The sequence below is a fragment of the Mastacembelus armatus genome, chromosome 19 (genome assembly GCF_900324485.2).
Source record: "Mastacembelus armatus chromosome 19, fMasArm1.2, whole genome shotgun sequence".
In the NCBI taxonomy this organism is placed as follows: domain Eukaryota; kingdom Metazoa; phylum Chordata; class Actinopteri; order Synbranchiformes; family Mastacembelidae; genus Mastacembelus; species Mastacembelus armatus.
The window spans coordinates 8,859,778-8,875,109 of record NC_046651.1 but is presented as its reverse complement, the minus strand read 5'-3'; the positions used below and the strand labels follow the sequence as shown (position 1 = coordinate 8,875,109).

Here is a 15,332-nt window from a genome sequence, read left to right as displayed (position 1 = left end):
CTGAATTTTGTAGATCAGGTACAACAGAGGCTACTGGTATGTACAGGTTTAATATTAGACCAGGTGCAGGGAATTTCCCAGCAGACCAGAATCCACAGGGACGTGGGTACCTTCATTAGACATAGCTAGAAGCTACTCTGTATAGCTCATACTCATTGAAGTGGTAAACAAAACGGCTGAAGGTTGCCTGGCAATTATTACACCATTAGTTATAGAGGTCGGTCAGGCTGTATGAATATGACAAAGTACCTTTGCTTTGTTGCTTTTATTCTTTTGGACTTTAGAATATCTGCACAGGACACGACTGAATTTATGTGTAATCCTCATTATGTTAGAAGCACTGACCTGTCCTTGGGTAAACGTTACTAATCTTAGCTCTCCTGTGTCCTGACTAACTTCGTCTCTTTAAATGATTAACCCACTGAGGGCTTGTCTGTCGGCTTTGTGGCTCCGTTACCCCCAGCAGAGTTGCAGTTATTTTGGAAACTCTCATCTCTCCCAGATCTTCCCTTCGGGGGGTGTGTTGACTTTCTTCTCTCAGTGTGGTCAAACACTTGTGACAAATGGCTTATTGATTCACAGACCTGGACATTCCTTCCCTGTCTGGAGACAAAAAAGCCTGAGCAAATTGGGTTTGAATGCAAATGCAGAGGAAGGGATGGAAACAAAAGCCCTGAGAACACAGTAAGGATTTCAGACTGGCCTCAACTCTCTTCAGGAGAACTTGTGTCTGCGGCGTCTTTGTCACTGGGATATGGACCTAAACAACACGCAACACTGACAAATTTGGATAAAACGGGATCAATAATTTAATAGAAATAGATGAAGCAGTATCTGAGGTTTGAAAGAATGTGAAGAGCAAAAGTGAAAGTATGGACACCCTAAGAAACAACAAAAATCCATGGGCGCTTTATGAGTCAGAAGTGCCACACAGCAGGTTTTGGTGAGTTTTCTCTAGTTTGTTTTCATGTATTTGAGATTCATAACTCTAACAGATTATCTGCTAATTAATTAACCATATGACTTGCTAATGCTATCTATAAGGAGTTTAACTTCCTTAAGAAGTTAAGAGAATTTTTGGTTTCAGCTTTCATTCATTTCATAAATTCATTTATCCAGAACATTAAAGCAACATAAATCCTGTCATATGCATAAAGCCAAAGTTGACGTTTTCATTCACATTTTTTTCAGGGGCTTTTTTAAATTGACATTTTCTCCACTTGAATGTTTTAAACATTGACAATGATTTCTTCTACCAGCCACACACCACTTCACCAGAAACCATCTTTTTCAACTCCCTTTTCAGCAAACTGCTACACTTTTATTGCTTAATTATTTTATGGTGCCACTGGTCGATTGTGAGAAACGTGTAAGATGTAAAGGACCACTCATGCATGTCCTGATGGATGTGGAAAAGAGTTCCCAATGCTGAGCCATGTGACTTATTGTTTCAGTCTGTGGTCTCCCTGAGCAACAGGACCACACAGGAATACTTTGATCTTCTCATCAAACTTTCCCCCATCATCATTTATTCTTTAGTTGCAACATTTACCAAGTACACCTACTGTTCAATTCGCAGGTATTCCTGCAACTTACTGTCTGTAGATAAACATGTGTTATGTGAGACTTCATAATGAGATCTTTTACTTTTGTATGGATCAATAATGTGATGTCTGAGTCCTGCCAGCTGGGAGCGCTGCATTCATTGTGCAACGAGCAGAGTCTCCTCCACCAGATGTCGGGCACAGGATGGAAGGAATAAACAGCTGCAGCTTCCAAACACAAGTCTTGCAAAGATGCCAGATTGTGCTTGATGAAATTTCTACATGGCTTCAGGACACTCCTAGGTCCTGTGTCTTTCCTCTTATGTTCTGCCTGTTTTGATCCAGCTGCACACAGAATCCACCTGAGGAGCGGGCTCAGGGGCTGCAGTCATAAAACTAAGTATAGCTCCTAACTTAAGAGAGCTGGGAGCTAATCTTAAGAGACTCCCAGAGAATCATAAGACTAATTGACCAAACATTATAATAGTACTACATACAAATGTAAAGCTGTAAATTGCCAGGAGGAATCCAGTGGAGTCCTCAATGAGTAAGTATAATAAACAACTCTAAAAGTGGCTTTCTAATGGTTGCTTGGCCAATAGGGATCTTCTCTATTTGACTTCTAAGAAAATGCAGTACTTAATTGGTGGTGACCTAATGAGCAGGTTGAACAAATCCAATTTCTGTACAAATGAAGATGTTCCTTTATCTGATGGTTTCCTCAGTGACCCGGCCTGTGGAGTCAGTCCTGCAGAGAAACTGAGCTCAGAGCACATGCACCTCCTGAGAAATGCGTTTACCTCTGCTAAAGCCTGCGCACAAACACAGGGCGACAGGCCAAATGGACAGAGGAATAACAGAGCTGCAAGTACAGAAGGTGCCATGAAGCTTGAGGAGTTTCGGGATGTTTTGAGGTCTGTGATTGGTCCGGATATTGAGGATACATGGGTGGAGAGATTCTTCAATGAGGTAGATAGAAAAAAAAGCAATGTCTGTGAAAGCAAAAAAAAAAAGCCACATTGCAACCATTATAAATATTATTCAGCACCACATCATTATCCATAGTATTGTGCCATCCACGAGATGTGATAGAGGTTTCCAGGTCATGATGATGTAGATGCACTGATCCTATAAACGTCTCCATTTCCAGGTAGATATCAGTTGTACAGGACAGGTGAGGTGGCAGCAGTTGTGTTCCTACCTGCTTCTAGAGTACACTGAGAGGGAGCGGGCCTCCATCCCCACAGCTTCCCTCCTGGACACACAGCCACAGATCAGACACTGCTCCCACAACAAGGCAAGAATCCACTGGTCTTACTCTGGTAAAAGACAGAATGACACACCTTTGTAGGATGGTACAACGATCACACAGTGACACTGAAACACACACAGCAGTTATGTGTTTACTCAAGTGTCTCTGTAAGCAGTGACAGAAAATGCCAATACCAGGATGCTATGAGCAAAGCAGCATTTTATAGCAGTTATTATATTATATTTCTTTCTACAAGTAGTTCTTAATTTCCACCACTAACCTTTTTATATGACTTATACTTGCACTCGTTGCTCTGCAGAGGGGCCCAACAGTGCGTGTAGTTGCCGTTTCCCATCCTCCTCCACTCCGCTATGTTAGTGTTGGTAAAGGGGGTCAGATCACAGTCTGGAACAGCAGCCTACACATCCTCAAAACCGTAATGGTGAGTGACATCATGGTGCTGCATTTACATTCTGGAAATATACAACACACTAACAGACTTTTTACATTTACTTCTCAGCTTGCTGGAGACCCAACAGAAGAAGTGGCCCACACGAGGCGGTTCAGAGGCTGGACCACTGACGCCGTGTATATGGGCAACCTCCACAAGGTTGCCATAGCAACCGACTGCCGGGATCTACACTTTGTCAATGTCTCCACGACCAGTGTATTTGAGGATATCCACTTGTTTGGTACATTTCATTGCTAACATGTACTAAATTGTAGTAAGTTGAACTGGTCAGTGATGAATGATTCAAATGGTTACTCTTCGTTTCATCACTCTGCAAAGGGTTTCGTAGTGTCCTGACTGCTCTCTGCTACTGGCATGATGTCCAGGTACGACCAATTTTTCTTTGAAATGATGTTGTTTGAACTCAATGAACTCACTCGGGAGTCAAATAATTCATCACTTCAGCTCATGTGAATTTTCCCTCTAAAGTGTTCAGAGCGACCTCCTCTGCTGCTACTGGGGGATGAAAAAGGAGGAGTCCACCTCATGTGGTTCCTGGACCACACTAAAGGTCTTTTTAAGAATCCCTCCAAGAAAGACAAAGACTTGCCTCCTCCACGGAGGATCTTTTTCCCAGTAGGTATCTTGCTCTTGCAGATAAATGCGCCTTGCAGGTGCCCACTGAAGCACATAGCTCTCATGTGTACCTGTGTCTCACAACCAACATTTAAGCATTTACTGTTATCCATTTTGACAACAGGACCTCGGTGATCACAGCAGCATGGTCTCCTACCGTCACATCCCGAACGTCCACCAGGAACCAATTAACAGAGTGATGTTTGAGCCCAGTACCAATGTCATCATGACTTCATCAGAAAGCGATGCCACCTCTGTGGTTTTTATAAACACGACACTAAAGCAGGAGCCTTACATTTGGAAAATTAAGGAGGTAATTAACTACACTGCATGATTATGGCTCATCTGATGGTGAATTATAGGTTTTGTACATTAGAAGCTCTTACTATGGGCAACATTAGATTTTAATAATGATCAGTGCAGTTGAACTGTTGTCAAGACCCAAACTTTCAGATACCATTCCCAGTAAAAAAAAAAAAAAAAAAACCTCCGGGCCTCGATCATATCTCTACATGTGGGACTATTTATTTTTATGTATTAAAATGGTATTTGTAGACTTTAGTATCCCTAAAACAGTGGTATAAGAAGATAAAATATCAAAAGAGCAAGAAGGAAGAGTGCATTTTTTTGTAGTTATCCTCTTTTGATGTGGATCAAGTTCACATGTCAGTCACAGTACTCTGGTCTGGGTGACTCTGACCCCACTGGATAAGAGGTCAAGGTTTGAAAATCAACTATTACTCCATTTGGAAAGTATAAGGGTGTGATGCATTTACAACATGACATTACCCATTCTGTGAATTATCCCTACCCAGTTTTATCTAGAATAACAAATATATAAAGTGAGTCACTCATTACAAAGGTTTGCTCCCACACAGCATGCAGGGTCAAACAGTGTCACAGTAGGAAAAAAAACCTAATGTTGTTGCAGAAAACATTATAAAACTGGGTGGTGACACTTCCTGTCATGCACAGTGGCATTTTTTTGAACAAGTGCAGTAATTTTATATTCCAATTAGCTGTCTGGATATTTTAACAATAAAGCCACCCTTAAAAAGTCCCCACTGCAAGTTAATGAGACCAGCTAACTTTATTTGTATTATGACAAGTGGCTGTGCTTTATTTTCCACTACATCGATAAAATGTCAGTCTACACTAGAAGTTTCTCTCTTAACTTGTGAATGTTGGTGTTCTGGTGTTTTTTCAGGGGGTCAAATGTTTTGACTACAGTGCATCTTTGCAGCTGATGGTCACAGGAGGTCGTGACCAAGTGGTCAGACTGTGGACCCGATATGTGACCACACGTCCTGTAGCTACACTGCTGGGTCACCGCACCACTATACTGGATGTTGCAATCTATCACCCTGTTGGGCAGATCTTCAGCTACTCCAGAGATGCTGTGAGTCCTGAAAAATGAAGTTTAGGAAAGTGTGAACTGGCCTGACAGGGGGTATGTGTATGTATTTAATAGTAAACAAGCTGATGTTTTTATCCTTCATCAGGAGCTGAGGATTTGGGACATTTCCACCCATCACTGTCTGAAAACTGTCCACCTGCAGTTTCCCTGCCTGCAGCATGGACGAATCCCAGAACACGGCAACTTCCCTTTCCTCTTACTGAGCCCGCCTCTTCCTGTAGACACACAGCCACACTTAGTGGTGGGATGCAAAGATTACTTAGCGCTGCTCAATCTGGCTGAAACAAGAAGAGGAGGGGGAGGGTGGCTGACGGATGAAGGAAACGAATTTGGACCAAAAATCCAAAGTGGCTCAGCTCTGTCCTGTGCTCTGTACAACCCCACCCTGAGACAGGTGGTTACTGGACACGCCAACTCATCTCTGTCTCTGTGGGACGTGGAGACGGGGAGAAGGCGGCTTTTGATCTTAAATGCTCATGGAGAAGATGAACTGACCTGCATGACCCTAGACTCCTCCCACAGAAGACTGATCACTGGAGCGCGTAATGGCACTATCAAGGTTTGACACCACATCTTGTCACTTTCAGTTTGTGCAGAAGCACTGTAACCTTGGCAACATGATATGACACACTGTTTATTTCACGAGAGAGGTGGAAGGAGTTTGGTAATCCTTTTGCTGACCACTCTGAGCAGGTGTGGAATTTACTGAACGGCCTGAACCTGCACAAGCTCGAACCTGTCACCAACTCTGATGTCACCGGGGTGACGTGTCTCCATGACAACCAGCTGCTGGCTGTGGGGTGGAGCCAGCGCATCGCTCAGTATGACATCACAGCTGGCAAGGTAAAATTAAAGGCAGCAGTGTTTTCACCTCTGACTAAACTGATGAGCATAAAGTCAGAAAGGCTTAAATTCACCAAAATGCATCATGTGCACATACAAACATGCTGAATGCATTTCTTTCTTCGTAAAACATTTGCAAAGCCCATTTTGGTAAGAAATTGTAATCAGCTCAGCGGGATAGTGGAAACTAATAAGCAACAAAACTGTGGGTCATGGCACCAAGTCTGAAATATTGCTTCCTAGTGCTTCCTGTGGTAAAAACCTCCACCTTTCATATGTGAGCTCTTCATATATGAAAATAAGGCGGTGTAGAGATCAACCATTGTGATATGGAGACAGAAATCAACAAAAAAAGATATTCTTACATTTTTGTCCAAAACATCCCTGTTTATTGGGGATGCTCAAAGGAAGGAGGCTCTGCTGGACAGGAAGCAGTTGATGTTTCTGTCAGTCATATTCATCTGTTTGGATAGAACAGCAGAATAACGGTATAACTAGTGCGAGCATTGACACAAATAATTACTGGGGGAAAGAAGGAGGGGCTATCACGTACTGAGCACAGCATGAAATCTCTACAGAGGCTTTTTGATTGACAGGTGATTCAAGGATTTACAGCACACACTTTTCCTTCACACTTTGACTTGTCCCAGATTCACTTCAATACTAATCTAATACAGACTTAAAAGACTTTGTTCCATGTTAGTCTCAGAAAATATTTCCTGAAATAGTAGTGCAAAACTTTCATAGTTTGTGTCTTATTTGTGTCTATTGCTAGTAGAAATGCTTCTGAAGAGACACACACACAGGTCTTGAGAAATAAAGAAGTATTGCCAACGCCTGTATAAACAGCGGTAATGTGAGTCTGCAGGTCTGGATGTGCAGACATGCATATTTTCACATTTCAGATTCTTGTGTTGCATTTTATCTCCCAAACTTTAACTACCATCTGCTCTGCGGTTTAGATCCATCACTTAAAGACTACAGAAGAAACAGTCAGTATTCATGCGCTTCCAGTAAGGTTTGAATCCGGTGTTTCCCCAGTCATGAGGTTTCGTCGCTTGTATTAGCAGAGCTGGTTTGTTTTTAGAGAAAACATTTTAAGCCCTCCCCAAAAAAAAAACTTCTAGACACTTCTAGAAATGCCATGATATCACTGAACTGCACAAGCTACTATCACATGCACACATCCACCTGATGAGATGCCACGCATGACATCAGCATTTCTGACGTCCGCCATGCTGAGTTTTCACATCATCCATTATAAAGGCCTGGCCACAACATTGTGGCCCAGAGGTATAAACAAAATCAGTAAACCAGAGAAGGAAATAGAGTTGCTTTCCACAGGGCAACGCAAACAATTACATGTTATTTTAGTCCATTTGTAAACTGTCACACAGTGGGAAGTGATGTGCTTTCACAACTCCCACCAACCAGCCCCAGTACATGGAAGACCCCGAAGACAAACACTGCACTTTGTTTTTATGGACAACCTTTCCTCCATTGGGATACAATGTTTAAAACTGGTGATACTGTTAATACATCATGCAAATGTTTCTCTAGGACTTGTATGTGAGAGCACACATGTCATGGAAGAGTAGCGGTGTCCACAAATCAGACATCCTGGCCCTGTGTCAGTGCTCTGCTCTGGGGGTCATTGCCACAGCAAGTCATGATGGGGAGGTTGTTATCTGGAGGCTGGAGACACAAGGGCCCCTGCTCCACCTACGGACAGAGACAATGGCAGGGTAACAGAATACAACCGTGTGTGTGTGTGTGTGTGTGTGTTTCCTTGTCAAGAGTTTTGCCTCTTTAGTGAGAGCCAACTTTTTGCTTTTTTTTTTTCAGCTCGTGTGCATCCAGAGGTGCGCCACCTGTAGACGGCCTCTTGTTCCTGCAGCATCGCGCAGGCAACAGAAAGCTGAGAAACAGGGGGGTCCTGGTGTCGTCACAGGCTGGTTGTCTGTCCTTTTGGAGCGTCACTGGACAGACACACACCTACGGTGAGTGGGGCAAAGAAGGAAAAACTGCAGCAGATATTGTTGTGAGGTCATTTAGTAAACCTGTGACGCAAAAGCGTAATATACTAATGGAAAATGAAACTCTCAGCAAGAAAAAGGTGGAAGCTCTGAAGTGTACCAGCAGCTGTCAGTTCTTCCTTAAGATGGATTTACTAACAGTCCAAGAAGTAACATTTAAGCTGAACTGTTGACTTGGCTTCTGGCTGTTACCATTCCTGGCAGACCACAACTATGTCTCTTTCCAGATCCCATCTGTGTTTAGTGGTGTGGGATTCATGCACTGTGACTGCTGCATATGTGTACAAGATGCATGTGTGTATGAGTGAGCCAGTGTGCATCTGTGAGTGTGTATAGGTATGTGCCCATGCAGACCTCTAACAGCGAAGAAACTGAGACTGTGACATAACAGAGAGACGTGTGACATAACAGAAAGGATTAAATGGTAGCAGCTCATTTCTCATTTAAGTCAAAACACTATTCTCTATATCGCCACAAAAGAAACTGTTTTTGTTTTTTTTTTTGCATGTAAGTTAACCAGCTTTGTTTTTTATGGACAAATATGAAGGAGCCCATTATAAAACAAAAAACATCTAGATTTTACATGGTTTCCTTTTTTACAATTATATCATTTTCCTTACCCCAGGTCAGTTTTATGCTCCAGAGCAGCCAAGTGAGCGAGTGCTGAGCCTGAGCTCAGATCAGCCGACAAACAAAGTCCTGGTCTCAGGTGACACAGCAGGCTGGCTTCAGATCTGGGACATCTCTCAATATGCTCTGGATGTCCAACAGGAGGTCAGCTGGTGTTAAAACAAGAAAAAGGTGCAGCATGTAGGGCATATTTCCATGTACCTGAAACCTTCTCTGTCTTCACAGTCAGCACATGAGCGGCCTCCTCTGCTGCACTGTTGGAGGGCTCATACGGGTGGAATAGTAAGTGTGGAAGCCTTCGAGGTGGCTGACAGACTGTTCGTCCTCACAGCCTCATCGGACGGCTCTGCTGGGCTGTGGACAGAAGACGGAGATCATGTGGGGATGTTTGGACAAGAAGTGACGTGGAATATTATGAAACTGGCAACTTACCATAGGTGAGCTTAAATAACAGGAAGAGGAAGAGCTTGGCCAAATTCTATTTAAATGGATAAAACAATTCACAAATTTTTCTCAGCTGACAAACTTCCTATGCATTGAGGGTTAACAGATCCGCTCCCTGTACTGTGGCATGCTAAGTCTTCTATGGTCATGGGGGCCATAAATGCTAAATATGACTGCACATATGGTGCCTGTCAAGCATTTTGGATTACACAGTCCAATTATGGACGATGACACATGTAAACACGGATATCTTTGTGGGGCCCTGTCCTGCCAATGTACTTGGCTTTGTCAATAGTGAGCCCTTACTGTAAGTGCCAGATTTAATATAGAAAATGTTGTGTAGAGGAATATGTCCTGGTTAAGTGCTTCCTCCAAAAGAAACTTCCTCCTCTGCTTCCACAGCCATTTGAATTTTTAAAGAAAACTTCAATTTGGTTAAAGGTCATAAACTCTGGCTTGGCTTGGGCCTTTGCTATGAGCCTGACTGTGTATTTCTGTCACATGTCGGTTAACATACACCATACAGGAAGTAGCTGTCTGAAGTAACTTAACAAAAACAAAAAGTGCATTTAAAGTGAAAGACAGAGTCATAACTGCATGAAGCTCTGTACGGATCAAAACCATCATGTAGTTTAATGTCACGGTTTAACTCTAGTCAAGACACGCTGCTAATGTGTCTCTGTGGTATCTAAATGAAGACATACCACATGGATGAGTGTACTGAGATTATTTAGTGTGTATGGATGTGCGCATACCGATGTTAGCGTTTATTTCTACTGCTGTATTGGAGCACAGCCACACACAACCATCACGTTTAATAAAAAAAGTCTAATTATCCCAAATTAGCATCAAAGAATTCCACATGTATATAATTGCTGAAGACCGTTGCCCTGACATGTTTGCTAAACACTTGACATTTAAACTTTTTATAGTTTCATTTTTACCACAAATGTCTCCAGCAACGCAGATGTCAACACCTTATGACTATCAAAAAAATATGTTGGCACTTATCGGCTTGTACAGTTGCGAAATACGATTTAGCATGTGCTGAAATTATAGTGTTGGTTTTAATTTACACAATTAAGCTGTCCCAAAGTATGCACGCTCACACACAAACACACACACACACACAGAGGGAGAGAGGGAGCAACTAGAGAAGAAATGAAGGTCAGCTGCCCCACAACTACAGAGAACAGCTACAGATCTGGTTTAAATCAAATATGAAAACAAACATCCTCACAGCTATTGGACTCAGTGGCAAAAATATCATCCAGCAGAGATCACTGTCTAGTTTCAGGACCTTGACATTAACAAAACTGGAAAGCCTGCATGCAAATTAAGCAACACTGTGTCTACACTAATGCATTCCCTTCAGCACAGACTGATATTTTGTGGTTCTGATACCAACAGGGAGACGCAAAGCAACCTGAGAGAAGACACACATGAGGATCAGAGCACTGAAAGTGACAAAGTGGGACCCAAAGAGATCAGAGGTCAAGCTTCACAGGAGGAATGCTGCTGTAAAGGTAACCATTCAGCACAAGCAGGTGTTTTTACACACACACACACACACACACACACACACACACACACACAAATGGCCTCTCCCAGACTGAGGCATGCTTCAGTCACATCTGGCTGTACACTGGCAATGTCCTTTTCAGTAATTACTACGTTGATCAGAATCCTTTAACATGTGCAACTAAGTGTGTGTAGCTGCTGCTGAAGGTTTCACTAAAAAAAAAAAAAAAAAAAAAAAAATTCAGGTCAGGACAGCCTGTATGTTTGCTGATTAAACCTGATACTATGATTCAATCATGTCCATTTTCCCCACATTATGAAGAGAAGTGCATTCAGAGCATTCTTCACATTCTACTCCTCTGAAGTCTGGAGCTCAACTTGGGAACATTTGGGCAATGTTCTGCTCCAGAGACATAGGCCAGATTTTTTAAAGTGCACAAATGCTTAAGGTTTATGTGTGTGTGTGTGTGTGTATCTGCAAGACATTTCCTACACTTTCCTTGCACTGTCTGCCCATTACACACGACTTGCCAAAATAAGCGATTAGCTGTGCTTTCTCTGCAACCACACCCATGCAGACACACACAAGCATTGACTCATTTAACATTGTCTCTTGTCACCCACTTTAGCTTTATCCATCAAGCTGGCAGAGGATGACCACGAGCAACCTCAGCAGCCTATGGTAACCTGCAAACACACAACGAGCAGTGATGAGTGTAAACACTGTGGGCGCTGAAACCATTTCACACACACAAATTTGTCATTCTCATCTCAGTCGTCTTCTTTCCATCCCTCCTTGCATGCACATCCCTCGATCCAATCATCATCTGTGCATCTGTGTGTGTCAGTATGTGTGTGACGACTTTTACCAGACGGTACCTTCAGGTCACGAGAGGATTTGCCTGTTCGATGACACCGGCTACACCGATCCCTGCTGATCGGCTGAGTTTTTCACATCAGGCTGTGGTCCTACAGGTGATTTTGTACTGAATCATTTGCCTTGCATCTTGCTTCTGATCTTTGTGTTCTGCAGGTTCCAAGTGACTGTAACATCAGATAATACCTAGTACTGGAAAGAATAATGCGTTGTACTGTAAAACTGTAAATTCTCTATAGTGGGAATGTATTGTGGTAGTCTAGGTCTGAGGCCCTTCCAGTACTCGCCAACATAAAAATACTGGTCAGCACACGTGACCGTAAAAGACTCAGCAGTGGAATGTGACGGTGCAGTTCCACTTCCTTTCATCCGAGTGCTGCGGCTGCTCCACAGTCAGCCTGAAGCTTTCCAAAAGCATGATTGATGGGAAGGCATAATGAAAGAGGGATAAAAGCAGCAAGAGGGGAATACTGCCATTTTATTTTAGTTACATCTGATGGGAACAAACCTGATTTGTGTTCGTTTGAAAGTTTGCCTGCAATTCTTTCCCACTTCTTCATTACATTGCTTTGTCTTAAGTGCTGTATATCTTTCTCTTGATCTCTCCATCTGGTGAGACTCTTCATCCTCTCGCTGTCTCCTCCTCCCATCTGTGACCTCGTCATTTTGTGCTGTGTTCGCTGCCACACTGTGCATTTGTGGCCTAGACATGGAAGCGGCTTTTCCTGTAACTGCCAATTCATGTGGACCAGCCACTGAAAGGTCACTGACCGAAATTAAAAAGATTTTCATTGATTCATCTCTGTTTTTCATGCTCTGTGAAAGAAAAAGGCCAGAAATGCCTTTGTTATGCTGCTCTGTCCTGCTTTTGTGAACCTCAAACTAAAAGGCCTGTTCTTCATTTTCCTCTTTTTTTATTGCTATTTCTTTTCCAGGAAATGCCTTTACTGAGGATTTACTCACAATCTCCAAGGTGTGGTATCAGACGGAGGACACGAAGCTCAGCGCACAGACTCTGGAAGGAGAAGTGAGCTCCATACCTGTCCAGGCAGACATGAACAAAGATACAGACATGAACACTGTTTTTCTCTTTTTCTTATTTGATGCATTTGTCTGGAAACTATAAATTGAATCTGTCTGTATAAGTATGTCAAATAAATAATGCACTGGCAGGATTTGTCACCATCATGTTATAGCCTATACTCTGCACTGCCTGTGTTTTCTCTTTTTTCTTTTGCTTTTAGCTTTTTTACATTTTTTCTTCTCATTCACTCCAAATCATTTCCCAATGTCTGGTCCATCTTACTGATGCTGTATCTATTCTGTAAAGGAATAGCACTGACATTTTGGAAAACGCTGAGCTTCAGATGAGAACACAGATAATCATTAGCACGATCATGGCTATAGGAAGAACATGAGGTGCAGCCAGCAGGAAATGGGGAAACACCTGGTCTGGATCTGACCAAACACCAACACCACTAAAGCTCATTAATTAACAAATACCTCATATGCTTAATCCTTAGAAATAAATTATTTTTGTTTCTAGAGCCTATATGCCTGGAGCCTTTATGCTAAGCTAAAAGTCCTGTTGCTAACTGACTCTTTTTTTAATGAGACATGAGAGAAATAATAATCTCCTTATCCAAGTCTCTGCAGGAAAGCAAGTGAGCAAGTGAGTGTCCTGCTTCTGCTTTCAAATCATTTTAGCTGGACACGCTTCCTTTGCGTTTGTGCAAGAGTAGCTTCACATTACCCAGATTGTTGTGGTTCTTTTTATCAACGGAGTGAAATTTCTGATATTTGAGACTTCTGGGTCATTCAGACAGACATCTAGACAGACAGACATCTGAGCCATCTCACCCATTTCTCTCAACACAAGCCACCCTGTACTTGTACTCTGGCGCTGAATTGCACAAATTGGTGACGTAAGGCTTCATGCCCTATTTTGTTTGTTTTCTTTCCATATTTGACTATGGGACTTTTTTTTTTTTTTTTTTGCATGTGCTCGCCCACTCATCCTATTAAAAAAAACAAAACATGTTATTTACAGCAACAGTCTGGATGTTTTAGCCAGAGGGGGGAGTGATCGTATAGTGGTCCTTTCTCAAGTTTGTGTCTCAGGGATGAATACAAACAGACAGTGCTGGGACAAACAGATTAAGTCATCTCTGCACTTTTATCCCCTCAGGCATCTGCAAGATAACACGGTTACTGGATTTCACCAAATGTGTTTTGTTGAAAGAAACAACTCCTGTCTATTCATGTTCTTTGGTTTGATCAGAAGTGATTATATTGTCAGCTAAAAATACATTTATTTATATTTTTTGTGCAGTGGAATTAAATCAAAATTACATAGTCATACTTGTCTCTTGTCTTTTTTGTGTATTTCAAAATACAGCTTTTTAAGACAGCACAAGCTCATTCCTCTCTGAGAAATGTGGCCTCTGCTCTCTAGGAGAGGGAGGTTTCTATCATGCATTTAGGTTAAAACAACAACAATAACTTCTCTTGTTTTTATAGTTGTGGTCTTGCAGGGAGAGGTCACCGACTTTGTGTGTGTGGGTGTGTGTGTGTGTGTGTGTGTGTGTGTGTGTAGAGGCAAAACAGAGGCTCTTCTGCAATCGGGCTAAATGACGTTAAAGCTTCATTTCACTAATTTTCAACAAAAGCAACAACTTCTCTCAGCCTGTTTTCTCCTCAGAAAAGGGTAAAACACCCTGGAGAGCTACTCCCAGACACTGACATGTAATTCTGCCAGAGTTACACACACACACACACACACACACACACACACACACACGCACATAAACAGATGACAGATGTTCCAAAATACCACAGCAACAACAGCGTGAACGCAGGCTGGGAAGTGACCTGTGAGATCTTCATCGCTTCACTATAAAGCTGCTTAGGGCTTTTAGAGCAGATACGAGTAACAAGCAGCGACCGTAATTTATACACTGTATATTTTCACAGGAGTCAGAGAGGGGAGGGTAAAGAAAAGGTGCCCTGTGAAGGAGGGGAGGTGTAGGTTTTCCCTGCGTGTTTCCTCATTTGAAGTTGTGCAAGACCTTGTTTTTTTTTATTCCCCAGCTTTGGCTTTTTCTGAATGTGTGTCTCTATGTAGTACAGCTTGACAAGGAGGAACGTGAGGGATTCATGTGTGGGAAGAACTACAGCAAGAAGGAAACTGGCAGCTGGGAATTTTTTTTTACCCGAAGCAAGACAGGCTGGAGGTCTGTGGCGAAAAGGCAGAGAAGGAGAGACATGTAGAAAGGATGACAGAGGAGCAAATAAAGCAGAGCAGGAATGACATGAGCCATGGGATGGGAAGAGGAGAGGTTGGATGAGATGGAGGAAGAGTGAAAGTGGACGTTACTTAATGAGGAAGAGCAGGAAGGAGACAAGAAGATGACAGAGGGAATAACAGAGGGAACCTAACACACTTCTGCATGAATTGCTCCAAATCTTCACATGCACACACACTCCATCTTCCTGCCAGAAACCGGCGAAGAAGCAGCTTGGTTTACACACTCACACAAACACACACACACATGAATGATATAAAAACTGGACTTGGACCCGCACCTGCAAACACACTCTGTACACTGCATCAGAGGGGATACGCCAGCTGAGCAAGGTTTCACTGCGATCTGTGATAAAGTCTCCACCCCTTCCTGCTTA

The 15,332-nt window shown here is 42.6% G+C and overlaps 1 protein-coding gene and 2 long non-coding RNA genes across 4 annotated transcripts; 1 reads left to right on the top strand and 2 right to left on the bottom strand.

The window, feature by feature from the left end:
- Positions 1-381: 381 nt before the first annotated feature.
- On the top strand, positions 382-12,851 carry LOC113135317 (WD repeat-containing protein on Y chromosome). Of its 2 annotated transcripts, XM_026315239.2 has the most exons (19): positions 383-943; positions 2,270-2,513; positions 2,695-2,841; positions 3,116-3,238; positions 3,317-3,488; positions 3,587-3,633; positions 3,737-3,883; positions 4,008-4,196; positions 5,091-5,282; positions 5,386-5,859; positions 5,994-6,143; positions 7,704-7,888; positions 7,989-8,143; positions 8,805-8,953; positions 9,035-9,246; positions 10,664-10,779; positions 11,404-11,456; positions 11,623-11,749; positions 12,587-12,851. In XM_026315239.2, the coding sequence occupies exons 1-18, from the start codon at positions 873-875 to the stop codon at positions 11,710-11,712; spliced, it is 2,916 nt and encodes a 971-aa protein (XP_026171024.1). In that variant the 5' UTR covers positions 383-872; the 3' UTR covers positions 11,713-11,749; positions 12,587-12,851. The 2 variants fall into 2 exon arrangements, with proteins under 2 accessions (XP_026171022.1, XP_026171024.1); XM_026315237.2 differs by having other exon boundaries at positions 382-2,513.
- Positions 2,397-3,322, bottom strand: LOC117152780 (uncharacterized). Its single transcript, XR_004463331.1, has 3 exons — positions 3,077-3,322; positions 2,746-2,863; positions 2,397-2,503 (listed from the first exon to the last, which is right to left on the bottom strand). It is a non-coding gene; the product is annotated as an uncharacterized LOC117152780 (long non-coding RNA).
- On the bottom strand, positions 7,019-8,918 carry LOC117152779 (uncharacterized). The gene is made up of 3 exons (XR_004463330.1): positions 8,800-8,918; positions 8,015-8,138; positions 7,019-7,865 (listed from the first exon to the last, which is right to left on the bottom strand). It is a non-coding gene; the product is annotated as an uncharacterized LOC117152779 (long non-coding RNA).
- Positions 12,852-15,332: the final 2,481 nt, after the last annotated feature.